Source organism: Lampris incognitus, chromosome 3 (assembly GCF_029633865.1).
Source record: "Lampris incognitus isolate fLamInc1 chromosome 3, fLamInc1.hap2, whole genome shotgun sequence".
Classification (NCBI taxonomy): domain Eukaryota; kingdom Metazoa; phylum Chordata; class Actinopteri; order Lampriformes; family Lampridae; genus Lampris; species Lampris incognitus.
In genome coordinates this window covers 113,996,355-114,023,234 of record NC_079213.1, presented here as the reverse complement: position 1 = coordinate 114,023,234, position 26,880 = coordinate 113,996,355, and the positions used below count along the sequence as shown (strand labels likewise).

At 45.3% G+C, this 26,880-nt stretch overlaps 1 protein-coding gene across 1 annotated transcript in view; it reads left to right on the top strand.

Annotated features, from left to right (window-relative positions):
• The window catches only part of thop1 (thimet oligopeptidase 1), a 50,934-nt gene extending 32,116 nt beyond the window's left edge, over positions 1–18,818 (top strand). Inside the window, exons 9-14 of the mRNA XM_056276622.1 lie at positions 3,833–4,056; positions 7,694–7,895; positions 9,107–9,293; positions 11,842–11,970; positions 17,082–17,218; positions 18,527–18,818. Of these exons, the coding sequence (XP_056132597.1) occupies positions 3,833–4,056; positions 7,694–7,895; positions 9,107–9,293; positions 11,842–11,970; positions 17,082–17,218; positions 18,527–18,688 (1,041 nt within the window). The 3' untranslated portion in view covers positions 18,689–18,818. The remainder of the gene's footprint in view (positions 1–3,832; positions 4,057–7,693; positions 7,896–9,106; positions 9,294–11,841; positions 11,971–17,081; positions 17,219–18,526) is intronic.
• Positions 18,819–26,880: the final 8,062 nt, after the last annotated feature.

Here is a 26,880-nt window from a genome sequence, read left to right as displayed (position 1 = left end):
GTTCCTAAAATTGCATATTTGCATTTAAAATGACTTTTAGATCAATTGCACACAAAAAAAAGTTATGCTAAGATCTACCTAAAACAACCATGATCGTAATGTGTGCGTGGTGGTGTGCGTCATGTCAGTATTTATGACGTGTATTGGTGGCGTCATTTCCTTCATGAAGTTCGTTGCTCTGTCCTAGAAACACACTAGCGCCCTCCAGTGCAGAGAAATAGTCTAAACTTGATGTGTGATGATGTCCAACATGTCTGGTTACAGACGCCGCTGCAGATGCACCAAAACCACCACCTAGGCGCTGCAGTATTTACAAGCGTTGGACAGCGGCCATTTTAAATTGCTTAGAAATAGTATTAAAGTTGTTAAAATGTTAATTTTGGTGTCAGTTAGTTTCTTAACAGACACACTAACACATGTAATGCATTAATATCTCAGCTGGGTGTTTATCTTGACACAATATAGAGTTTAAAAACCGTGGTGTTCTAATAGTTTCTAAGTTGCGGCCGTTTTTTGGGACTGTTTCAATATTTATTTCCAGTTCTTTTTTACATGTCAGGTTTTATTGGCCTTGTTACATTTGTTAGATGAGCAACGTGTTTTCCGTTTTGTTTTTCAGGTAATATTTTCACTTTTTTCAAGTTTGACCATGTCTCTCTGAAGTTTGAATTGTTTTAAAATAGTATTAAAATTATTAAAATGTTAATTTTGGTGTCAGTCATTTCATAACAGACATACTAACATATGTAATGCATTAATATGTCAGCCGGGTATTTATCTTGACACAATATAGAGTTTAAAAATCAGCCATCATTTTGACCGCCCATGGTCGTTTTAGGTAGGAGAGAAATCCCATTTGTGATGTCACTCAAGGAGGAGTACAGGGCGCGGTCTCACAAGTATACACACGCCTTATTTTTTTCCCCACCTGCATTCCACGAAGACCCGCACTACTCTGCCTCTGATTGGCTCGTATGCGTTGCCTTCGTTGGTGTGCTTGGTTAGGTTCAGGCACCAGGAGTGAGATGGTCAGGATGAGAATATCAGTGTCAGGGCCAATCAGAAGCTGAGGAGGATGCTGTCCGGTGTCTTAACAGAATGCGGGTGGGGGGGAAATAACACTACACACATACACACCGACTGCTAAATTTCAGGCGTACTGGTGCGACCCATGAAAATGTTTAGTTGCACTTGATAGATTTTTGGTCACATGTGCAGCCAAAACGGTCACACCCTGGAGCCTTCTTATATATCCTGGTCATATTATATTATATTATATTTACTTTTATATATATTTATTTAAGGATATTGTATATCCTTGTCATATTATGGTATTTACTAGTCATAATATTATATTTATTTGTTATAATATCAAATATTTTGGTCCCATTATGATATGAAGCTCTTCTATTATGATATTTACAAATTACAATATTCTATACCTGGTCATATTATATTTACTAATTACAATATTATGTAACCTGGTAATATGATTTTTACTGGTCATGATATATATTCTAGTCCTTTTATGATAGTTACTAGCCATATTAAGATATTTACTAGTCATTATATCATATATTCTGGTCTTATTGTGACCCGCTGCAGTTTCAGTAGTGTAGGTATAAACAACCTACAGAAAATGGTAAACGCCAATAGTCCATTGATGAGAGGTCCGTCGGTATATATGTGTGTGTGTGTGTGTGTGTGTGTGTGTGTGTGTATATAGTATACACTACCGTTCAAAAGTTTGGGATCACCCAAACAATTTTGTGTTTTCCATGAAAAGTCACACTTATTCACCACCATATGTTGTGAAATGAATAGAAAATAGAGTCAAGACATTGACAAGGTTAGAAATAATGATTTGTATTTGAAATAAGATTTTTTTTACATCAAACTTTGCTTTCATCAAAGAATCCTCCATTTGCAGCAATTACAGCATTGCAGACCTTTGGCATTCTAGCTGTTAATTTGTTGAGGTAATCTGGAGAAATTGCACCCCACGCTTCCAGAAGCAGCTCCCACAAGTTGGATTGGTTGGATGGGCACTTCTTTGAGCAGATTGAGTTTCTGGAGCATCACATTTGTGGGGTCAATTAAACGCTCAAAATGGCCAGAAAAAGAGAACTTTCATCTGAAACTCGACAGTCTATTCTTGTTCTTAGAAATGAAGGCTATTCCATGCGAGAAATTGCTAAGAAATTGAAGATTTCCTACACCGGTGTGTACTACTCCCTTCAGAGGACAGCACAAACAGGCTCTAACAGGTACTATTTAATGAAGATGCCAGTTGGGGACCTGTGAGGCGTCTGTTTCTCAAACTAGAGACTCTAATGTACTTATCTTCTTGCTCAGTTGTGCAACGCGGCATCCCACTTCTTTTTCTACTCTGGTTAGAGCCTGTTTGTGCTGTCCTCTGAAGGGAGTAGTACACACCGGTGTAGGAAATCTTCAATTTCTTAGCAATTTCTCGCATGGAATAGCCTTCATTTCTAAGAACAAGAATAGACTGTCGAGTTTCAGATGAAAGTTCTCTTTTTCTGGCCATTTTGAGCGTTTAATTGACCCCACAAATGTGATGCTCCAGAAACTCAATCTGCTCAAAGAAGTGCCCATCCAACCAATCCAACTTGTGGGAGCTGCTTCTGGAAGCGTGGGGTGCAATTTCTCCAGATTACCTCAACAAATTAACAGCTAGAATGCCAAAGGTCTGCAATGCTGTAATTGCTGCAAATGGAGGATTCTTTGACGAAAGCAAAGTTTGATGTAAAAAAAATCTTATTTCAAATACAAATCATTATTTCTAACCTTGTCAATGTCTTGACTCTATTTTCTATTCATTTCACAACATATGGTGGTGAATAAGTGTGACTTTTCATGGAAAACACAAAATTGTTTGGGTGATCCCAAACTTTTGAACGGTAGTGTATATATATATATATACACACAAACCTTCAGAAAACAAGCAACAAACAAGCAAAATTTTGTTCACTTCTCATTTCTACATAAATCCAGTCTACACTTGGCTTAATATTTCGACTTTGAAAACTGGCCGTCTTTTGTCTCTTGTCTTCTAAGAGTCGTGGCTAGCAGTGTGCACCGGTCAGAACGATGAAATAGCAGCGCTTGTTTAAACAGAACGTACTGTAGAAATCTGGACACACAACAAAAATGTACAGCCCATAAAGTCTCAGGAAAAGTCTGAAGTCCGTTTTCTAAAACGTGTCACAATCAACGACTCATCACCACACAAGCTTTTTTGTTTTTGGGCGGCACAGTGGTTAGCGCGGTGGCCTCACAGCAAGAAGGTCCTGGGTTCGAGCCCCGGGGTAGTCCAACCTCGGGGGTCGTCCCGGGTCGTCTTCTGTGTGGAGTTTGCATGTTCTCCCGTGTCTGTGTGGGTTTCCTCCGGGTGCTCTGGTTTCAGGTGAATCAAAGACATGTAGGTCAGGTGAATCAAAGACATGTAGGTCAGGTGAATCAAAGACATGTAGGTCAGGTGAATCAAAGACATGTAGGTCAGGTGAATCAAAGACATGTAGGTCAGGTGAATCAAAGACATGTAGGTCAGGTGAATCAAAGACATGTAGGTCAGGTGAATCAAAGACATGTAGGTCAGGTGAATCAAAGACATGTAGGTCAGGTGATCGGTCCTACTAAATTGTCCCTAAGGATAGGTTCCAGCATCCCTGCGACCCGAGTGGGATAGGTGGCTTGGATAATGGATGGATGGATTATATTTACTGGTGATGTTTGTGCTTCAGGAAAGCTGAACTATTACACATAGCTCCTGTCAGCTGTTGAAGCTCCTCTTCCTCTTCCTCATTCCCAGGTGGAAGAGACCCAGTACGCTGTGGATCAGAATCAGCTGAAGGAGTACTTCCCCATGGAGGTGGTGACCAAGGGCCTTCTGGACATCTATCAGGAGCTGCTGGGCCTCTCCTTCGAGCTGGTGGAGGGCCCTGCTGTGTGGCACCCAGACGTCACTCTATACAGTGTAAAGGACCGGGCCTCGGGGCAGATGGTTGGGCAGTTTTACCTCGACCTGTTCCCCAGGTGAGTGCACAAGGCCAGGGAGGCCATGGGTAGATATGTTTTTTATTAGTATGATTTTCTTATTTCGTGTTAGATAAATGTGATCAGGGGGGCATCCGGGTAACGTAGCGGTCTATTCCATTGCCTACCAACACAGGGTTTGGCGGTTCGAATCCCCGTGTTACCTCCAGCTTGGTCGGGCGTCCCTACAGACACAATTGGCCGTGGGTATGTGTCCTGGTCGCTACATTAGCGCCTCCTCTGGTCGGTTGGCACATCTGTTCAAGGAGGAGAGGGAACTCGGGGGAATAGCGTGATCCCACGCGCTACGTCCCCCTGGTGAAACTCCTCACTGTCAGGTGAAAAGAAGCGGCTTGTGACTCCACATGTATGGGAGGAGGCATGTGGTAGTCTGCAGCCCTCCAAGGATCAGCAGAGGGGGTGGAGCAGAGACCGGGGTGGCTCGGAACAGTGGCCAGATACAACTGGGGAGAAAAAAGGGGAAAAATAGAAATAAAAAATGTGATCAGTTTGTTTTTTATCTCGGTGGCTTTTATTGGTTTGTGTGTACAATTGCTTTTTTGTCACTTTTGAAAAATGCTTTCCAAAGGAGTTGTGTGTTATTGTCTTTAATCACTAAAAAACATGAATATAGTATATATTAGGGCTGCATGATATCACAAAATGGTTTTTTTTTCTGCGATACATATCGTGATATGAAAAAACACGGGATGACTCGAGCAGCTGTGTTTGGGAGGAGCTAATCATTCCAGAATGATTTGGGAGATTTTGTAGGGGAGTTAATGAAAAGTGAGCGGTGCCTTTTTTTCGCCGTTCATACGGGAAGAGGAGGAGACGGAGCCAGACAGATGACGTGACGCAATGGCGAAGAGTAGTCACACTTGACCGCCTCTCACATCATCCAAATCTGCATGCACGCATAAGTCATCCACCCGTCACCCACCCAAACCAAGTATTTTCTGCGATGTAGAGACCCGCACCCGATCAGGCATTACCCTGATTTCTCAGTGGGATAATATGTAAGTGTGGTGATATGGTAGAGCAGCACGGTGGCGCAGTGGTTAGCATGGTCGCCTCACAGCAAGAAGGTCCTGGGTTCGAGCCCCGGGGTAGTCCAACCTTGGGGGTCGTCCCGGGTCGTCCCCTGTGTGGAGTTTGCATGTTCTCCCCGTGTCTGTGTGGGTTTCCTCCGGGGGCTCCGGTTTCCTCCCACAGTCCAAAGACATGTAGGTCAGGTGGAGCACCCGTACTAAATTGTCCCTAGGTGTGTGTGTGTGTGTGTGTGTGTGTGTGTGTGTGTGTGTGTGTGTGTGTGTGTGTGTGTGTGGGCGGGCCCTGTGTTGGTCTGGCGGCCTGTCCAGGGTGTCTCCCCGCCTGCCACCCTATGACTGCTGGGATAGGCTCCAGCATCCCGCCACCCCAACTGGGATAAGCGGCTTGGATGATGGATGGATGGATGGATGGGTGATGTGGTAACACGTCACACCATGTGTGAGGTACCAGTTTTGTGACTGTCATATACGTACATACATATACATACCTATACATCCAGTACATACAGGCATACCCGGCACCACACGTTATGGTTTAGCATTTCACTAAATCGCTCTCACACGAAACTTTTCTGCCCTTCCTTTTTTTGTTTTTAATTCTCCTTTTTTAACTCTCTCTCGGATCTTTGCTGCCTCCATTGCTACTTAAGACAAACGGACACCGCGATGACCCTGTTCACGTTTGCCTGACGAAAATGAAGCTTAAAATCTGTCCACATTTTAGACAGTGTAATTAATATTTTTCTCATTAATGATGTGTTGTTTCACTCACCTGCCACACAGCTGCTGGTAATCAGAATGTTAATTTTTATGACTCGGCTCCACGATCCGCGGCTTAACCGTGTTGCCGCGGATACAACCGCAATCTGCTTGTCACGAGCTGAGAGGCGGACAAACACGTCGACGTGTCATTAGTCCGAATGGAGCGAAACCAGACTAAAATCATGTCAGCCAGACTTCTCTTATGAACCGGAATAAGTTACGTCATGTCAGCCAGACTTCTCTTATGAACCGGAGTAAGTTACGTGATGTCAGCCAGACTTCTCTTATGAACTGGAATAAGTTACGTCATGTCAGCCAGACTTCTCTTATGAACCGGAGTAAGTTACGTGATGTCAGCCAGACTTCTCTTATGAACTGGAATAAGTTACGTCATGTCAGCCAGACTTCTCTTATGAACCGGAGTAAGTTACATCATGTCAGCCAGACTTCTCTTATGAACCGGAATAAGTTACGTCATGTCAGCCAGACTTCTCTTATGAACCGGAGTAAGTTACATCATGTCAGCCAGACTTCTCTTATGAACCGGAGTAAGTTATGTCATGTCAGCCAGACTTCTCTTATGAACTGGAATAAGTTACGTCATGTCAGCCAGACTTCTCTTATGAACCGGAATAAGTTACGTCATGTCAGCCAGACTTCTCTTATGAACCGGAGTAAGTTACATCGTGTCAGCCAGACTTCTCTTATGAACCGGAGTAAGTTACATCATGTCAGCCAGACTTCTCTTATGAACCGGAGTAAGTTACGTCATGTCAGCCAGACTTCTCTTATGAACCAGAGTAAGTTACATCATGTCAGCCAGACTTCTCTTATGAACCGGAGTAAGTTACGTCATGTCAGCCAGACTTCTCTTATGAACCGGAGTAAGTTACATCATGTCAGCCAGACTTCTCTTATGAACCGGAATAAGTTACGTCATGTCAGCCAGACCTCTCTTATGAACCGGAATAAGTTACGTCATGTCAGCCAGACTTCTCTTATGAACCGGAATAAGTTACGTCATGTCAGCCAGACTTCTCTTATGAACCGGAGTAAGTTACATCATGTCAGCCAGACTTCTCTTATGAACCGGAGTAAGTTACGTCATGTCAGCCAGACTTCTCTTATGAACCGGAATAAGTTACGTCATGTCAGCCAGACTTCTCTTATGAACCGGAGTAAGTTACATCATGTCAGCCAGACATCTCTTATGAACCAGAGTAAGTTACATCATGTCAGCCAGACTCCTCTTATGAACCGGAGTAAGTTACATCATGTCAGCCAGACTTCTCTTATGAACCGGAGTAAGTTACGTCATGTCAGCCAGACTTCTCTTATGAACCGGAATAAGTTACGTCATGTCAGCCAGACTTCTCTTATGAACCGGAGTAAGTTACATCATGTCAGCCAGACATCTCTTATGAACCGGAGTAAGTTACATCATGTCAGCCAGACTCCTCTTATGAATGTGTCGTGGAAGGCGAGAACCGCGGGCGTTTTCCCTTCACATCCAGCAGCAAGGAGTTGTGTCATGAGGTGTCTTGAGTTAATGTGCTGTACTTCACATGGCACGTCTTGTGATGTGAGTATTGCGGATGCACACATCTTGATGGCGATGCTGAAGCAGTATATCATAACCCTAAATCATATTGAAACCTTCTTCAGAAATTAATTCAGCTACACCAAAATATTTTCAAAGCACATTCACTGGAGCAGATCGGTCACACAGCTTAAGTCAGCGACATGCCTCAGACTATTTCATGGCGTTCATAGTTTTCATAGTGATGTTGGTAACACTGAGGTGGCTGTTTCCCCATCTGCAGGGAGGGGAAGTACGGCCATGCGGCGTGTTTCGGCCTCCAGCCAGGCTGTCTTCTTCCGGACGGCTCCAGACAGATGTCTGTGGCGGCCATGGTGGCGAACTTCAGCAAGCCGACGGCGGACACCCCGTCCCTGCTGCAGCACGACGAGGTGGAGACCTACTTCCACGAGTTCGGTCACGTCATGCACCAGCTCTGCGCTCAGGTCAGCAGATCCGACTGAGGGTCCACACGTGTGTGATTCATGCCATCTCTTCAATGATCTGACTCTGCAAGATTCGCTGGATAGTCAGATTGTGGAACAGAGGGCCAACTTTGTGTTTGAGACTTTTCGGAAAGTGTCTCCACTTTTGTTTGTTCGTCCATCATCTAAAACCTTGATGATTTTAAAACCTTCATTTTACTGAACATGAGTGTTTTTCCACAGATGTGTCTGTTTCCTGCAGACAGCTGTGTTGTTGAGCTGCTGGCTAACGGGATCAGAGTCGCACTCCTATTTTACCCAGAAAAAACATCCTGGGGGCGTCCGCACAGCGTAGCGGTCTATTCCGTTGCCTACCAACATGGGGATCGCTGGTTTGAATCCCCGTGTTGCTTGGTCAGGCGTCCCTACAGACACAATTGGCCATGTCTGTGGCTGGGAAGCCAGATGTGGGTGTGTGTCCCGGTCGCTGCACTAGCGCCTCCTCTGGTCGGTCGGAGCCCCTGTTTGGGTGGGAGGGGGAACTGGGGGGAATAGTGTGATCCTCCCACGCGCTACGTCTCCCTGGTGAAACTCCTCACTGTCAGGTGAAAAGAAGCGGCTGGTGACTCCATGTGTACTGGAGGAGGCATGTGGTATCCTGCAGCCCTCCCCGGGTCAGCAGAGGGGGTGGAGCAGAGACCGGGACGGCTCGGAAGAGTGGAGTAATTGGCCAAGTACAACTGGGGAGAATAACAGGAAAAAAATCCTAAAAATAGATAAAAATAAACGACCATTCACAGATATTTGTATGGGAGTAGCGAGTGTGCGGTGGCTTGTTCATCGTCTTTATCACCGCTCGCTGTGTTGATCTGTTGTTTCCAGTTAGATTCAGTCATTTTCAACCAGTTCTCTGAAAGAAATCTGTTTCAAGGCCAATACAAATCACAGCGAATCACACATTAATCACATGACGCTTGCATCAGTTTACACCTTCATTTGAGTAAAATGGTTGATTAACGTGTTTTAATGGCAGTTTCACTCATCAGATTATTACCTTAATCTGATCAAAATCCAATGTTTAACTTGCATGTAGAGACTGGTTGTGAAGGAAGTAAACTCGTAGTACTGTTTATATATACATTTAGAATAGTCATACAAGTGTGTGTGTGTTTACAGGATAAATAACCCTCCATCCTCTTTTTGATATCTTTGTGCGCTGTCTGGCCGTCCAGGCCGACTATGCCATGTTTAGTGGAACGCATGTGGAGCGGGACTTTGTGGAAGCTCCTTCCCAGATGTTGGAGAACTGGGTGTGGGAGCGGGAGCCGCTGCAGAGGATGTCCAGACATTACAAGACAGGAAGTCCAATCCCCGATGAGCTGCTGGACAAACTCATCAAGTCCCGCCTCGCCAACACCGGTCTGTACTCACACTCTCTTCTTACATGTTCCGCTGGTACTGCTGAAAACCCCATCTGGACCAAACTATGGTTTATGGTACAGTACCCTGTGGTTTTCCATGAGAAAACCGAACAGCCAGCAAAAGCTAACATGTAACTCCGCCAACCGCATTAGAAAATGGGTCGGTACCAAATACATTTGGGTGTTTTCCCAGCAGGCCTCTGTCAAACCCATACTGAACCAAGCTGGGAGACGTCTATGAGGAAGCATTCACTGCTGGGTTGGTATAAGTACAGCATACACTGATGAGCCAAAACATTATGACCCACTGCCTAATATGCTGTTGGTCCTCTGTGTGCTGCCAAAACAGCGCCAACTCACTGAGGCATGGATCACAAGACCCCTGAAGGTGTTGTGTGGTATCTGGCACCAAAACATTAGCGGCGGATCCTTCAAGTCCTGTAAGTTGTGAGGTTGAGCTGCTGCGGATCAGACTTGTTATTCCAACACATCCCACAGATGCTCAATCGGATTTAGATCCAGAGAATTTGGAGGCCCGGGCAACACGTTGAACACTTCATCATGTTCCTCAAACCATTCCTGAACAATGTTTGCAGTGTGGCAGGGCGTATTATCCTACTGAAAGAGGCCACTGCCATCAGGGAATACCGTTGCTATGAAGGGATGTACGTGGTCTGCAATTATGTTTAGGTAGGTGGCACGTGTCAAATTGGCATCCACATGAATGGCTGGACTCAGGTATTTCCCAGCAGAACATTGCCCAGAGCATCACATTCCCTCCACCTTTTTGTCATCTTCCCACAGTGTGTCTTGGTGCCATCACCTCCCCAGGTAAACGGTGCACACATACACGGTAATCCACATAATCTAAACGGGACTCATCGGACCAGGCGAACTTGTCCCACTGTTCCAAGGTCCATTTCCAACGCTTGCATGCCATTTGTAGGCGCTTTCGATGGTGGACAGGGGTCATCATGGACACTGACTGATTTGCGGCTACGTAGCCCCATAACCAGCAGGGTGTGATGCACTGTGTGTTGTGACACATTTCTCCTGTAACCATCGTTAAAGTTTTGTGTGATTTGTGCCACAGTATACCTTCTGTCGGTTTGGACCAGACAGGATAGCCTTCTCTGCCCTCACGCATCGATGAGCCTTGGGCGCCCAACACCCTATGTCACCGGTTTGTGGTTTGTTCCTCCTCGGACCACTGTCGGTAGGTACTCGCTACTGGTGACTGGGAGCACCCCACAAGCCTTGCCGTTTCAGAGAAACTCTGACCCAGAAATCTGGCCCTTGTCAAAGTCGCTCAGGTCTTGACTCCTGCCCATGTGTCCTTCATCCAACACGGTGACTCGGAGAACTGATTGTACGCTCACCATCTAATCCACCCACACCTTGACATGTGCCCTTGTTTGGAGATGGTCAGCGTTATTCTGTTTACCTGTGGGTGGTCATAATGTTTTGGCTCATCAGTGTAAGTACAACACAACTGTAAAAAAAACGAATGATGGGGCTTAAATTAGCCTGTGTCTTCATCTTAATTCCCTGCAGGAGAACTTTTTTTCCCTGTTTAATTATGTTTTGGTGTGGCATTTTTAGCTTATATTCGACAGGACAGCAGAGATAGACAGGAAACACAGGGGGAGGAGTGTAGGAGAAGACATGCGGCAAAGGTCTCACAGCCGGGTCTGAGGGCGTCCGGGTAACGTAGCGGTCTATTCCATTGCCTACCAACACGGGGATCGCCGGTTCGAATCCCTTTGTTACCTCTGGCTTGGTCGGGTGTCCCTACAGACACAATTGGCCGTGTCTGCGGGTGGGAAGCCGGATGTGGGTATGTGTCGTTGTCGCTGCACTAGCGCCTCCTCTGGTCGGTCGGGGCCCCTGTTCAGGGGGAGTGGGAACTGGGGGGAATAGTGCGATCCTCCCATGCGCTACATCCGCCTGGCGAAACTCCTCACCGTCAGGTGAAAAGAAGCGGCTGGTGACTCCGCATGTATTGGAGGAGGCATGTGGTAGTCTGCAGCCCTCCCCGGATCAGCAGAGGGGGTGCAGCAGAGACTGGGACGGCTCAGAGGAGTGGGGTAATTGGTCAAGTACAATTGGGAGAAAAGGGGGGGGGCTGGGTCTGAATCACCAGGACACCCCAGGAGGACGTTTTTAATCATCTAACAGTGACGGGCTTTATTGGGGTTCACCTCAGTTCACTTGATCATCTGTGAATATGAACTGACGGTACAGTTAATTCGCTGATGGGTGAACATCTTTTATTCCGTCACTCCACTCTAGGCTGATATAAAGAGGCTTCTCATGCCAACGTTTTTAATATTTGGATTTTGAATGAATTACAAATTGGTAAAATGATTAGATCCCAAAACTACCCGCTGGAAAACCCTGTATGTCCCACAGAAAGCTGGAAAACCACGGAATTAACTTTAGTTTTTACTTCTACTGACTGAGTAGTAGTTCCTGGAAGGATTCATGAGCTGTGGTTCTTGACGAGAAAACAAACTCGCAGTACTGAATCAGCGTCTCTTTCCCAGGTCTGTTTAACCTGAGGCAGATCGTTCTGGCCAAGGTAGACCAGGCTCTCCACACCAAGACCGGTCTGGACCCAGCGGAGGAGTATGCCAGGCTCTGCCAGGAGATCCTAGGGGTACCAGCCTCAGCAGGTAGTCTGTACACACAGACCCACACACACACACACACACACACACACACACACACACAGACCGGTGAAGGCAGAATTCCTTTAGAGTGGCACTATAGTACACAACTTTTAAATTCTTACACATTATGAAAAAACTGGGCGTCTCACACGTACTGATTTTTTTTTTTTTTTTTGTAGATTTTTTTATGATGGCTGAAAAACCGGGTTTACACCCGACCAGACTTACAACTGAACTGAACTGAACTCACACAGGAACACAAACCCTCACGTTGCCATGAGGTGGTGCCAGCAAAACGAACCCGAGACGCATTTCTTTCTTTGTCGATGCGGTTATGAACGGTCCTGCAGGTCAGGTCGTACAGACACTCGTGTTCCCGCCACAAATCGGTTAACTTTTCTCCCGTCTGTGGTCTCCCATTCACCTGCACATTACTCCCTTCTCTGTTCATCAAGTTTCTTTCCCTTTTTCCTGTATTTAACACTAGAACGACCGGGATTTCACTCCTACCTAAAACGACCATGGGCGGTCAAAGTGACCGCCACGGTTTTTGAACATGTGACTCGGTAGAGTCTTGTCTCTTGAAAAACTGGAACCCTCACAGTGCTTGAGGATGGTGTTGCTGCTGTCAGGTCAACACAGCGATCATCATGGAAGACACTTTGCTTCTCCAGGATATGTGTGTACTTGTTTGGCCTCCTGTATGCTATCAATATGGAATCCAAAGAACGTGTTTGAGGTAATCCAGATGAATTGATAATCTGAGATAATACAGATGAATTGATATTCTGAGATAATATAGATGAATTGATAATCTGAGATAATACAGATGAACTGAATCTGAGATAATCCAGATGAATTGATAATCTGAGATAATACAGATGAATTGATATTCTGAGATAATACAGATGAACTGATAATATGAGATAATACAGATGAACTGAATCTGAGATAATCCAGATGAATTGATAATCTGAGATAATCCAGATGAATTGCTAATCTGAGATAATACAGGTAATTTGAGGTAATATAGAGTTTTGAGTGGTCTTTAGACTAGAAAAGCGCTGTATAAAATGCAGTCCAGTTACCAGTCTCTGCCGGTGGAGAGCCGGGGGTGTTGCCAGCAGGTATACCTCCACTAGGTGGTGCTGAAGAGCACCTCAGTTTTGGCTGGCTGGCTTTTGCTATGTTTCACTTTTTGCCATTTATTTGAATTTCTTGGGTCCAGATTGGGTCCTATTCACAAGGAGTGAGTATGCGAGGGCCTTTGCCTTGCTCATAGGCTCTTTACTTGGACAAATGGATCACCAGCATTGGAGTCTTCCCAACTGCTGACTTTGTCTCTCTGGCTTTTATTTATAACCGGGCTTTCACTCCTGCCTAAAACGACCATGGGCGGTCAAAATGGCGGCCGGGTTTTAAACTCTATATTGTGTCAAGATAAACACCCAGTTGAGATATTAATGCATTACATGTGTTAGTATGTCTGTTATGAAACTAACTGACACCAAAATTAACATGTTAACAACTTTAATACTATTTTTAAACAATTTAAAATGGCCGCTGTCCAACGCATGTAAATACTGCAACGCCTCGGTGGTAGTCATGGTGCGTCTGTAACCAGACATGTTGAACATGATCACACATCAAGTTTAGATTATTACTCTGCACTGGAGGGTGCTAGTGTGTTTCTAGGATAGAGCAACGAACTTCACGAAGGAAATGACGCCACCAACACAGGTCATGAATACTGACATGACGCGCACATTACGTGCCGTCAGTTTGAAAGCTCATGGTCGTTTTAGGTAGATCTTATCGTGACTTTTTTGTGCAGTTAATCAAAATCTTATTTTAATGCAAATATATGCAATTTTAGGAGCATTCCGAGAGCGGCAGGTCTGTATCTTTTTTTTTCCCACAAAGTTATTAAACTTTGAAAATACAAAACAGTCATAATGACTGTCTTGGTCGTTCTAGTGTTAAAATTTTTTTCTTGCCCTTATTTTCATTGGCTGCGGATGGGATGTGTTCAGATGTGTTTTCAGAATGGTGTGTGTAGCTCGTATAACTCCTGGACAACCCCCTCCCCCATTCTGCCACACTGCCCTCAGCCTCCTGGAGGGACCCTGAAGCAACAGCATTAACGCTCATATTTATATTCCTTATATTCAAATACTGCATACTGTCACTCACTGTAATCATGTAAGGACGTCCCATGTATCCTCTACAGTACATTTTATATCCTCTATCCTCTGCAGTACATTTTATATCCTCTACAGTACATTTTAGTATATCCTCTATCCTCTGCAGTACATTTTATATCCTCTACAACACATTTTATATCCTCTACAGCACATTTTATATCCGCTACAGTACATTTTATATCCTCTACAACACATTTTATATCCTCTACAGCACATTTTATATCCTCTACAGCACATTTTATATCCTCTACAACACATTTTATATCCTCTACAGCACATTTTATATCCTCTGCAGCACATTTTATATCCTCTACAGCACATTTTATATCCTCTGCAGCACATTTTATATCCTCTACAGCACATTTTATATCCTCTACAGCACATTTTATATCCTCTATCTTCTACAGTACATTTTATATCCTCTACAGCACATTTTATATCCTCTACAGCACATTTTATATCCTCTACAGTACATTTTATATCCTCTGCAGTACATTTTATATCCTCTACAGCACATTTTATATCCTCTGCAGTACATTTTATATCCTCTATCTTCTACAGTACATTTTATATCCTCTACAGTACATTTTAGTATATCCTCTATCCTCAACAGTACATTTTATATCCTCTACAGTACATTTATTCATTACTCAGTTATGGGCAGCATCCATCCGTCGGCTTGCTGTTACGTGAAGTATACAATAAGTGAACATGTGAACATGCTGCTGCATCTTCTTCCTAGTGTAAATCTGCTATATTTTTATTTCTATTTTTTTATTTTTCTCCCAATGCTGCTGCTGCTTCTGTGTATGAATTTACATCTCTTCATTCTGTTTTATTTTATAGGTACCAAGTACTTTAATGATGCTTTAATTTCCCTCAAGATCAATAAAATCTATTATCTATCTATCTATAAGTTGTGTAGTGTAAGTAACATTAGTCTGTCATTGCTGTTTCTGGAAAGTGATGAATCCATAAAGTTGAGGTTTTGTGTGCATACCATCATTGAGACCTCTGGAGCTTTGATAACGTCTCATGTGGTTATTATAAAGTAGTGTTGGTACTTTGAGGGACTGATGAATAAAGAGAAAGAGAGAGATGGTTGGATATTGTAGGGATAGTGAATCAGGAAGTGCGGTGGATTAGCAAGGAGGAAGTGAGGGCAGCTATGAAGAGGATGAAGAGTGGAAAGGCAGTTGGTCCTGATGACATACCTGTGGAGGCATGGAGGTGTTTAGGAGAGATGGCAGTGGGGTTTTTAACTAGATTGTTTAACACAATCTTGGAAAGTGAGAGGATGCCTGAGGAGTGGAGAAGAAGCATACTGGTACCGATTTTCAAGAACAAGGGTGATGTGCAGAACTGTAGCAACTACGGAGGTATAAAGTTGATCAGCCACAGCATGAAGATTTGGGAAAGAGTAATAGAAGCTAGGTTAAGAGGAGGAGAGGCGATGATCAGCAGCAGCAGTATGGTTTCATGCCAGGAAAGAGCACCACAGATGTGATGTTTGCTTTGAGAATGTTGATGGAGAAGTATAGAGAAGGCCAGGAGGAGTTACATTGTGTCTTTGTAGATTTAGAGAAAGCATACCACAGGGTGCCGAGAGAGGAGGTGTGGTATTGTATGAGGAAGTCGGGAGTTGCAGAGAAGTATGTAGGAGTGGTGCAGGATACGTATGAGGGAAGTGTGACAGTGGTGAGGTGTGTGGTTGGAATGACAGATGGGTTCAAGGTGGAGGTGGGATTACATCAAGGATCGGTTCTGAGCCCTTTCTTGTGATGGACAGGTTGATGGACAAGATCAGGCAGGAGTCTCTGTGGACAATGATGTTTGTGGATGACATTGTGATGTGTAGTGAGAGTAGGGAGCAGGTTGAGGAGAGGTGGAGGTATGCACTGGAGAGAAGAGGAATGAAAGTCAGTAGGAGCAAGACGGAATACCTATGCATGAATGAGAGGGAGGACAGTGGAACAGTGAGGATGCAAGGAGTAGAGCAGGGGTGCTGGAATGGGGGGGGGGCAGGGGGCCATTGGCCCCCCCCACTTTTACCCTCCTTACACATTTTTTTTAAAGACAGGAATCCCTTTATCCCCACTAATGCCCCTATATTGCAACACTTACGGTAAAAAGTCGTTTCAATCATTCCCGTCCACTCTAAGAAATGAGGTCAAATAAAGCACGCAGACATAAATCAGGAAGAATATTCACATTTTAATTCAATCAAAGGGTACATTGCAACAGCATTTGTAATCATAATTTACCAGTGGCTAAATCGTTTTGGTGAGGAATGCGACAGTGAAGCAGTAAGCTGTTTTTCTTATTTTCATTAAATATGGCTTTGTGATAGATGTGCGCTGCTGAACACATGGCAACATTAGCGTTGCTATTGCCTGCTTGCTACTACAGTGTTACTATCTTAGCCCAAACTCGTAGTTTAGGCTAATTGAACAAGAAATGTGTGTATCTTATCCCACATGCACTAGCTGGCTTATGTTTGAATTATAGCGCTACCCCGTGGGCAGGCAGCAGAAAGAGTGGGATTTCAAAACTGAATACAATGTATCACTCAAGTGCGCAAGCTCAACACAGAACGCTACATTGAGATGCCCAACTGCAACAAAGTAAAATGATGGGGCGGACACGTGTCTTCAATAACGTGCTTTATTGTATTAAAACCACAAATGCAGGCATACGGAGCTGCACTGCGGTGCGCTCTTATAGCACTATACAGTACACCCTGCACACACATAGATATCATTGTTGCCCCCCACACTTCTGAAATGATTCCGGTGCGCCTGGAGTAGAGGTAACGCAGGTAGATGAGTTTAAATACTTGGGGTCAACTGTCCCTCAGTGGGTCATTCAGTTTGCCCTCTGACCTTTCGCCCTTCTCCTTGTGTCCCTCAGGAACAAACATGCCGGCAACCTTTGGCCACCTGGCAGGGGGTTACGATGCGCAGTACTACGGTTACCTGTGGAGCGAGGTCTTTTCCACGGATATGTTCTACGCTCGCTTCAAACAGGAAGGCATCATGAACCCCAAGGTGGGTGCTGATATCGACAGACGCTGGGTTTGTCCTGGTGGAATAAACGACATCACCACCGTCGGTACCATTGTTCTGTTATGACAAAATAAAAGGGCATGTCGTTGCTCGAGAGCTCCATGTCTGGTGAAAGGGTGAATAAACAAGGTGTTTCGAGCTGTAATTCCATATCTCTAGAATCACCAAAACCTGGCGATGTAAATCTGCTGCTGCTGTTGAAAACGGTAAAACCATGGAAATCAGCGTTTTACAGGTTTAGCAGAGTTATTTAAATTAAAGGTTGACAGCCTTCCGGGGAAGCGTGGCGGTCTATTCCGTTGCCTACCAACACGGGGATTCACACCAGCGATCCCCGTGTTACGAATGCATCATAATGTGGGTGTGCAGGAGAGGAATGAGATACTTGTAATGTGTTAATGTTAATGTTCCTTACTGTCAGCTTTGGGGGGCCATGGAAGGAAATGGAAACATGCATGCTAGCTATTAGCTGTCATGGGGAGGTTCTCCAGGAGTTTAGTCCCAATTGTCTTGTCGTTGGACCAGCTCACAGTGCACGTCATGCTAACTTTATATGAAGATACATACGTAAAAAGCTTATTCAGGGCGTCCGGGTAGCGTGGCGGTCTATTCCGTTGTCCACCAACACGGGGCTCTCCAGTTTGAATCCCCGTGTTGCCTCCGGCTTGGTCGGGCGTCCCTACAGACACAATTGGCCGTGTCTGTGGGTGGGAAGCCAGATGTGGGTATGGGTCCTGGTCGCCGCACTAGCACCTCCTCTGGTCAGTCAGGGCACCTTTTCGGGGGGGAGGGAAAACTGGGGGGAATAGTGTGATCCTCCCATGCGCTACGTCCCCCTGGCGAAACTCCTCACTGTCAGGTGAAAAGAAGCGGCTGGTGACTCCACGTGTATGGGAGGAGGCATGTGGTAGTCTGCAGCCCTCCCCGGATCAGCAGAGGGGGTGGAGCAGAGACCGGGGTGTCTCAGAGGAGTGGGGTAATTGGCCACGTGCAATTCAGAGAAAAAGGAGGAAAAATTCAAAAAAGAAAAACAAAATAAAGCTTATTCAAAGAAAGCTGAATCAGTTCATCTGGACACGATGTTTATTGGGATTGATTATTAATGATTATTGATCATTGTTTACTCGTGAGACAACAGACCTGGTTCGTGCAGGATTAGAGGGCCAACTGTAAATCTGACATCAAACACTGACGATGCTAACAGCAGGTTTTATGAAACGGAAATGTTAAGTATTGTCTAACAGTGCAATGACCCCCCACCCCCACCCACCCCACCTTCTCTCACCTCAGGTGGGTCTGGACTACAGGAACTGCATTCTGAAACCTGGCGGTTCGGAGGACGCCTCCGAGATGCTGAAGAAGTTCCTCGGGCGGGAGCCAAAGCAGGAAGCTTTCCTCCTGAGCAAAGGACTGACGGTGGAGATGGAGGCGTCCACCCCTTGTCCCTGCTGACCAACCAACAGCGCCCCCTACTGTCCACCACCCAGTTAGTGTAGCAGGCACAAGGGACTCGTGTTTTTTAGGAAAAATAAATAAAATATTCCAAGTTGGAAAAAAATCATCAATAAAGAAAATCATTTGAAGTGACGCCCCACCTCTTTCTGTGATGCACTTCCTATTCCCTCTCTCGTTGTGGGTTCTGGTTATTCATCCATCCATCCATCCATCCATCATCCAAACCGCTTATCCTGCTGTCAGGGTCGCAGGGATGCTGGACCCTATCCCAGCAGTCATTGGGTGGCAGGCAGGGAGACACCCTGGACAGGCCGCCAGGCAATCACAGGGTCCACACACACACACATATGAAATTATTATATTATCAAATCAATCAAATTGTAAAGTCCACTTTTTTAATTATCATAATGTCGGCAGCTGGTGATTCAATTACACCCAACAATGTCCCCTGTTGTGTCCAGTCCATATCGATATAATTCTTGTTGTGTCCAGTCAGTATAGATATGATTCTTATTGTGTCCAGTCCATATCGATATAATTCTTATTGTGTCCAGTCAGTATAGTTATAATTCTTATTGTGTCCAGTCCATATAGATATAATTCTTATTGTGTCCAGTCCATATGATATAATTCTTATTGTGTCCAGTCCATATGATATAATTCTTATTGTATCCAATCAGTATAGATATAATTCTTATTGTGTCCAGTCCATATTGATATAATTCTTATTGTGTCCAGTCAGTATAGATATAATTCTTATTGTGTCCAGTCCATATAGATATAATTCTTATTGTATCCAATCAGTATAGATATAATTCTTATTGTGTCGAGTCCGTATAGATATAATTCTTATTGTGTCCAGTCAGTATAGTTATAATTCTTATTGTGTCCAGTCCATATGATATAATTCTTATTGTGTCCAGTCAGTATAGTTATAATTCTTATTGTGTCCAGTCAATATAGATATAATTCTTATTGTATCCAATCAGTATAGATATAATTCTTATTGTGTCGAGTCCGTATAGATATAATTCTTATTGTGTCCAGTCCATATGATATAATTCTTATTGTGTCGAGTCCGTATAGATATAATTCTTAATGTGTCCAGTCCGTATAGATATAATTCTTACTGTGTCCAGTCAGTATAGATATAATTCTTATTGTGTCCAGTCCATATAGATATCATTCTTATTGTGTCCAGTCAGTATAGATATAATTCTTATTGTGTCCAGTCCATATAGATAAAATTCTTATTGTGTCCAGTCAGTATAGATATAATTCTTATTGTGTCCAGTCAGTATAGATACAATTCTTATTGTGTCCAGTCAGTATAGATATAATTCTTATTGTGTCGAGTCAGTATAGATATAATTCTTATTGTGTCCAGTCCATATAGATATAATTCTTATTGTGTCCAGTCCGTATAGATATAATTCTTATTGTGTCCAGTCAGTATAGATACAATTCTTATTGTGTCCAGTCAGTATAGATATAATTCTTATTGTGTCCAGTCCATATGATATAATTCTTATTGTGTCCAGTCCATATTGATATAATTCTTATTGTGTCCAGTCAGTATAGATATAATTATTATTGTGTCCAGTCCATATAGATAAAATTCTTATTGTGTCCAATCCGTATAGATATAATTCTTATTGTGTCCAGTCAGTATAGATATAATTCTTATTGTGTCCAGTCAGTATAGATATAATTCTTATTGTGTCCAGTCCATATGATATAATTCTTATTGTGTCCAGTCCATATAGATATAATTCTTATTGTGTACAGTCTATATTGATATAATTCTTATTGTGTCCAGTCAGTATAGATATAATTCTTATTGTGTCCAGTCAGTATAGATATAATTCTTATTGTGTCCAGTCCATATGATATAATTCTTATTGTGTCCAGTCCATATGATATAATTCTTATTGTGTCCAGTCAGTATAGATATAATTCTTATTGTGTCCAGTCCATATGATATAATTCTTATTGTGTCCAGTCCATATAGATATAATTCTTATTGTGTCCAGTCAGTATAGATATAATTCTTATTGTGTCCAGTCCGTATAGATATAATTCTTATTGTGTCCAGTCAGTATAGATATAATTCTTATTGTGTCCAGTCCATATGATATAATTCTTATTGTGTCCAGTCCATATTGATATAATTCTTATTGTGTCCAGTCAGTATAGATATAATTCTTATTGTGTCCAGTCCATATAGTTATAATTCTTATTGTGTCCAGTAAGTATAGATATAATTCTTATTGTGTCCAGTCAATATGATATAATTCTTATTGTGTCCAGTCCATATAGTTATAATTCTTATTGTGTCCAGTCAGTATAGATGTAATTCTTATTGTGTCCAGTCCATATAGATATAATTCTTATTGTGTCCAGTCTATATTGATATAATTCTTATTGTGTCCAGTCAGTATAGATATAATTCTTATTGTGTCCAGTCAGTATAGATATAATTCTTCTTGTGTCCAGTCAGTATAGATATAATTCTTATTGTGTCCAGTCCATATGATATAATTCTTATTGTGTCCAGTCCATATGATATAATTCTTATTGTGTCCAGTCCATATGATATAATTCTTATTGTGTCCAGTCCATATAGTTATAATTCTTAGTGTCCAGTCAGTATAGATGTAATTCTTATTGTGTCCAATTAATTCATTAATTGATTAATTAATTTAATATATTAATTAAATGTAGTCTATTGGTTATATTGGAACTTAATATATGACAAGGAGTAACTTTGGTGTGTGTGTGTGTGTCTGTGTGTGCGTGCGTGCGTGCGTGTTTTAATTTGGCAAGCTAAGAGGATTTTGTAATTCTGTTTAAAAATTCCCCCCACAGGGGGCGCCCCGGTGGTTCACCTGGTAGAGCTGTACCACATAAGGCTGAGTCCTTCCCAGCCTGGGCCCTTTGCTGCATGTCATCCTGTCTCTCTCCCCCGACTCTCCTGTCTCTCTCTCGCCCCTGACTCTCCTGTCTCTCTCTCCCCCGACTCTCCTGTCTCTATCTCGCCCCTGACTCTTCTGTCTGTCTCTCCCCTGACTCTCCTGTCTCTCTCTCCCCTGACTCTCCTGTCTCTCTCTCCCCTGACTCTCCTGTCTCTCTCTCCCCTGACTCTCCTGTCTCTCTCTCCCCTGACTCTCCTGTCTCTCTCTCCCCCTGACTCTCCTGTCTCTCTCTCCCCCTGACTCTACTATCTCTCTCTCCCCTGACTCTTCTGTCTGTCTCTCCCCTGACTCTCCTGTCTCTCTCTCCCCCTGACTCTCCTGTCTCTCTCTCCCCTGACTCTCCTGTCTCTCTCTCCCCCTGACTCTCCTGTCTCTCTCTCCCCCTGACTCTCCTGTCTCTCTCTCGCCCCTGACTCTCCTGTCTCTCTCTCCCCCTGACTCTCCTGTCTCTCTCTCCCCCTGACTCTCCTGTCTCTCTCTCCCCTGACTCTTCTGTCTCTCTCTCCCCTGACTCTCCTGTCTCTCTCTCCCCTGACTCTTCTGTCTGTCTCTCCCCTGACTCTCCTGTCTCTCTCTCCCCTGACTCTACTGTCTCTCTCTTCCCTGACTCTTCTGTCTCTCTCTCCCCCTGACTCTCCTGTCTCTCTCTCGCCCCTGACTCTCCTGTCTCTCTCTCCCCCTGACTCTCCTGTCTCTCTCTCCCCCTGACTCTCCTGTCTGTCTCTCCCCTGACTCTCCTGTCTCTCTCTCCCCTGACTCTACTGTCTCTCTCTTCCCTGACTCTTCTGTCTGTCTCTCCCCTGGCTCTCCTGTCTCTCTCTCTCCCCTAACTCTCCTGTCTCTCTCTCTCCCCTAACTCTCCTGTCTCTCTCTCACCCCTGACTCTCCTATCTCTCTCTCCCCCTGACTCTCCTGTCTCTCTCTCCCTGACTCTCCTGTCTCTCTCTCCCCTGACTCTACTGTCTCTCTCTTCCCTGACTCTTCTGTCTCTCTCTCCCCCTGACTCTCCTGTCTCTCTCTCGCCCCTGACTCTCCTGTCTCTCTCTCCCCCTGACTCTCCTGTCTCTCTCTCCCCTGACTCTCCTGTCTCTCTCTCCCCTGACTCTTCTGTCTCTCTCTCCCCTGACTCTCCTGTCTCTCTCTCCCCTGACTCTTCTGTCTGTCTCTCCCCTGACTCTCCTGTCTCTCTCTCCCCTGACTCTACTGTCTCTCTCTTCCCTGACTCTTCTGTCTGTCTCTCCCCTGGCTCTCCTGTCTCTCTCTCTCCCCTAACTCTCCTGTCTCTCTCTCTCCCCTAACTCTCCTGTCTCTCTCTCACCCCTGACTCTCCTATCTCTCTCTCCCCCTGACTCTCCTGTCTCTCTCTCCCTGACTCTCCTGTCTCTCTCTCGCCCCTGACTCTCCTGTCTCTCCTCCCCTGACTCTCCTGTCTCTCTCTCCCCTGACTCTTCTGTCTGTCTCTCCCCTGACTCTCCGGTCTCTCTCTCCCCTAACTCTCCTGTCTCTCTCTCACCCCTGACTCTCCTATCTCTCTCTCCCCCTGACTCTCCTGTCTCTCTCTCCCTGACTCTCCTGTCTCTCTCTCGCCCCTGACTCTCCTGTCTCTCCTCCCCTGACTCTCCTGTCTCTCTCTCCCCTGACTCTCCTGTCTCTCTCTCCCCTGACTCTACTGTCTCTCTTCCCTGACTCTCCTGTCTCTCTCTCCCCTGACTCTCCTGTCTCTCTCTCACCCCTGACTCTCCTGTCTCTCTCTCCCCTGACTCTACTGTCTCTCTTCCCTGACTCTCCTGTCTCTCTCTCCCCTGACTCTCCTGTCTCTCTCTCCCCTGACTCTCCCTTCTCTCTCTCCCCTGACTCTCCTGTCTCTTTCTCTCCCCTGACTCTCCTGTCTCTCTCCCCTGACTCTCCTGTCTCTCTCTCCCCTGACTCTACTGTCTCTCTCTTCCCTGACTCTCCTGTCTCTCTCTCCCCTGACTCTCCTGTCTCTCTCTCCCCTGACTCTCCTGTCTCTCCCCTGATTCTCCTGTCTCTCTCTCTCTCCCCTGACTCTCCTGTCTCTGTCTTCCCCGACTCTCCTGTCTCTCTCTCCCCTGACTCTACTGTCTCTCTTCCCTGACTCTCCTGTCTCTCTCTCCCCTGACTCTCCTGTCTCTCTCTCCCCTGACTCTCCTGTCTCTCTCTTCCCTGACTCTCCTGTCTCTCTCTCCCCTGACTCTCCTGTCTCTCTCTCCCCTGACTCTACTGTCTCTCTCTCCCCTGACTCTACTGTCTCTCTTCCCTGACTCTCCTGTCTCTCTCTCCCGACTCTCCTGTCTCTCTCTCACCCCTGACTCTCCTGTCTCTCTCTTCCCTGACTCTCCTGTCTCTCTCTCCCCTAACTCTCTTGTCTCTCTCTCTCCCCTGACTCTCCCTTCTCTCTCTCCCCTGACTCTCCTGTCTCTCTCTCTCCCCTGACTCTCCTGTCTCTCTCCCCTGACTCTCCTGTCTCTCTCTTCCCTGACTCTCTCTCCCCTAACTCTCTTGTCTCTCTCTCTCCCCTGACTCTCCTGTCTCTCTCTCCCCTGACTCTCCTGTCTCTCTCTCCCCTGACTCTCCTGTCTCTCTCTTCCCTGACTCTCCTGTCTCTCTCTCCCCTGACTCTCCTGTCTCTCTCTCCCCTGACTCTACTGTCTCTCTCTCCCCTGACTCTACTGTCTCTCTTCCCTGACTCTCCTGTCTCTCTCTCCCGACTCTCCTGTCTCTCTCTCACCCCTGACTCTCCTGTCTCTCTCTTCCCTGACTCTCCTGTCTCTCTCTCCCCTAACTCTCTTGTCTCTCTCTCTCCCCTGACTCTCCCTTCTCTCTCTCCCCTGACTCTCCTGTCTCTCTCTCTCCCCTGACTCTCCTGTCTCTCTCCCCTGACTCTCCTGTCTCTCTCTTCCCTGACTCTCTCTCCCCTAACTCTCTTGTCTCTCTCTCTCCCCTGACTCTACTGTCTCTCTCTTCCCTGACTCTTCTGTCTGTCTCTCCCCTGGCTCTCCTGTCTCTCTCTCTCCCCTGACTCTCCTGTCTCTCTCTCCCCTGACTCTCCTGTCTCTCTCTCCCCTGACTCTACTGTCTCTCTCTTCCCTGACTCTCCTGTCTCTCTCTCCCCTGACTCTTCTGTCTGTCTCTCCCCTGACTCTCCTGTCTCTCTCTCTCCCCTGACTCTACTGTCTCTCTCTTCCCTGACTCTCCTGTCTCTCTCTCTCTCTCTCTCTCTCTCTCGACTCTTGCTATCAAATAAAGGCAGAAAATGCAAAAAAAACAAAACACAAAAATCTTTAAAAAAAAAAAAAGATTCACCCCACTGGGGGGAAAACGTCTTCTTGCTAATCCCTATCTGGGTTTTAGAACTACAGCGTTTACAAGTTTCAAATGGAGGTGAAATTCACTTGACCAACAACTTTCCTCACAGTACTTCAGTTGCTGACATTGTGTTGATGGATAGACAGAAACGTTACGCAGCCTGGTGAGAAGTGTAAGTATATATGATGTAATCTATAAATATAAGTATGTATGATGTAATCATATGTACTTATATAGAAATGTTAGTATAAATGTAAGTTTATATACTTATATAGAAATGTAAGTATATATGACGTAATCAGTTTAACTAAACTGGACTGTGGTCCTGCAACCCACCTCGCTGCTGAAGGCTCACCTAACAAGGGAAGAAGTTTTGCCATATTTGATGCTGATTTCCTTAATGAGCCACTTGAAGTGATTTTACTTTTCAAATGAAATATTTTCACGGTGGCTTCATTCATCGCCTGAAGCTCCTGTAAAGCAGAGAGTTCTGGTGGATCTGAGCAGGATTTGGGTCGGATGAGAAATGGCTCGCTGTCCTGCAGGAAAAGAAGCTCATGATGAGACGTGTCCCTGTCAGACCTGCAGACCTGGAGACTCCTGCTGAAACACTGCTGCAGGTGAGAAGCTCCTGATGAGACGTGTCCCTGTCAGACCTGCAGACCTGCAAACTTCTGCTGAAACACTGCTGCAGGTGAGAAGCTCCTGATGAGACGTGTCCCTGTCAGACCTGGAGACTCCTGCTGAAACACTGCTGCAGGAAAAGAAGCTCCTGATGAGACGTGTCCCTGTCAGACCTGCAGACTCCTGCTGAAACACCGCTGCAGGAAAAGAAGCTCCTGATGAGACGTGTCCCTGTGAGACCTGCAGACTCCTGCTGAAACACCGCTGCAGGTGAGAAGCTCATGATGAGACGTGTCCCTGTGAGGCCTGGAGACTCCTGCTGAAACACCACTGCAGGGGAGAAGCTCATGATGAGACGTGTCCCTGTCAGACCTGCAGACTCCTGCTGAAACACCGCTGCAGGTGAGAAGCTCATGATGAGACGTGTCCCTGTGAGGCCTGGAGACTCCTGCTGAAACACCACTGCAGGGGAGAAGCTCATGATGAGACGTGTCCCTGTCAGACCTGCAGACTCCTGCTGAAACACTGCTGCAGGAAAAGAAGCTCATGATGAGACATGTCCCTGTGAGGTCTGCAGACTCCTGCTGAAACACCGCTGCAGGAAAAGAAGCTCATGATGAGACGTGTCCCTGTCAGACCTGCAGACTCCTGCTGAAACACTGCTGCAGGTGAGAAGCGGAAGAAGAGGAGGTATTGTGGAAGACCAAGCCCCTCCATGGGACGTACCGTTGACAGATAGAAGACGTAGCGGGTATCAAGGAATCCTACCAGTGGCTAGAAAAGGCTGGACTGAAGGACAGCACAGCGTCTCTGATCATAGCAGCACAAGAACAGGGACTCAGGACCAGATCGGTTGCGGCAGGGGTCTACCACACCAGACAAGAGCCAAGATGCAGGCTGTGCAAAGACGCCCCTGAGACAGTCCAGCACTTAGGAGCACTGACAGGCATAACCAAGTGGCTGGGATGGTGTACAGGAACATCTGGACTGAATAGGTGCTGGCTAACCAGCCAGACACTGTGGTGGTCGACAAGACACAGAAGACAGCAGCAGTGATCAATGTAGCAAACCTGAGCGACGGCAACATCAGGAAGAAAGAGCACGAGAAGCTAGAGAAGTACCAAGGGCTGAGGGAAGAACTAGATCGGATGTGGAAGGTGAAATCCACAGTAGTCCCAGTGGTAACAGCAGCTGTAGGGGCTCCAGCAGAATCCAGGAACAACATCTGATGCCTCTGTTCAGAAGAGTGCAGTCCTAGGAACA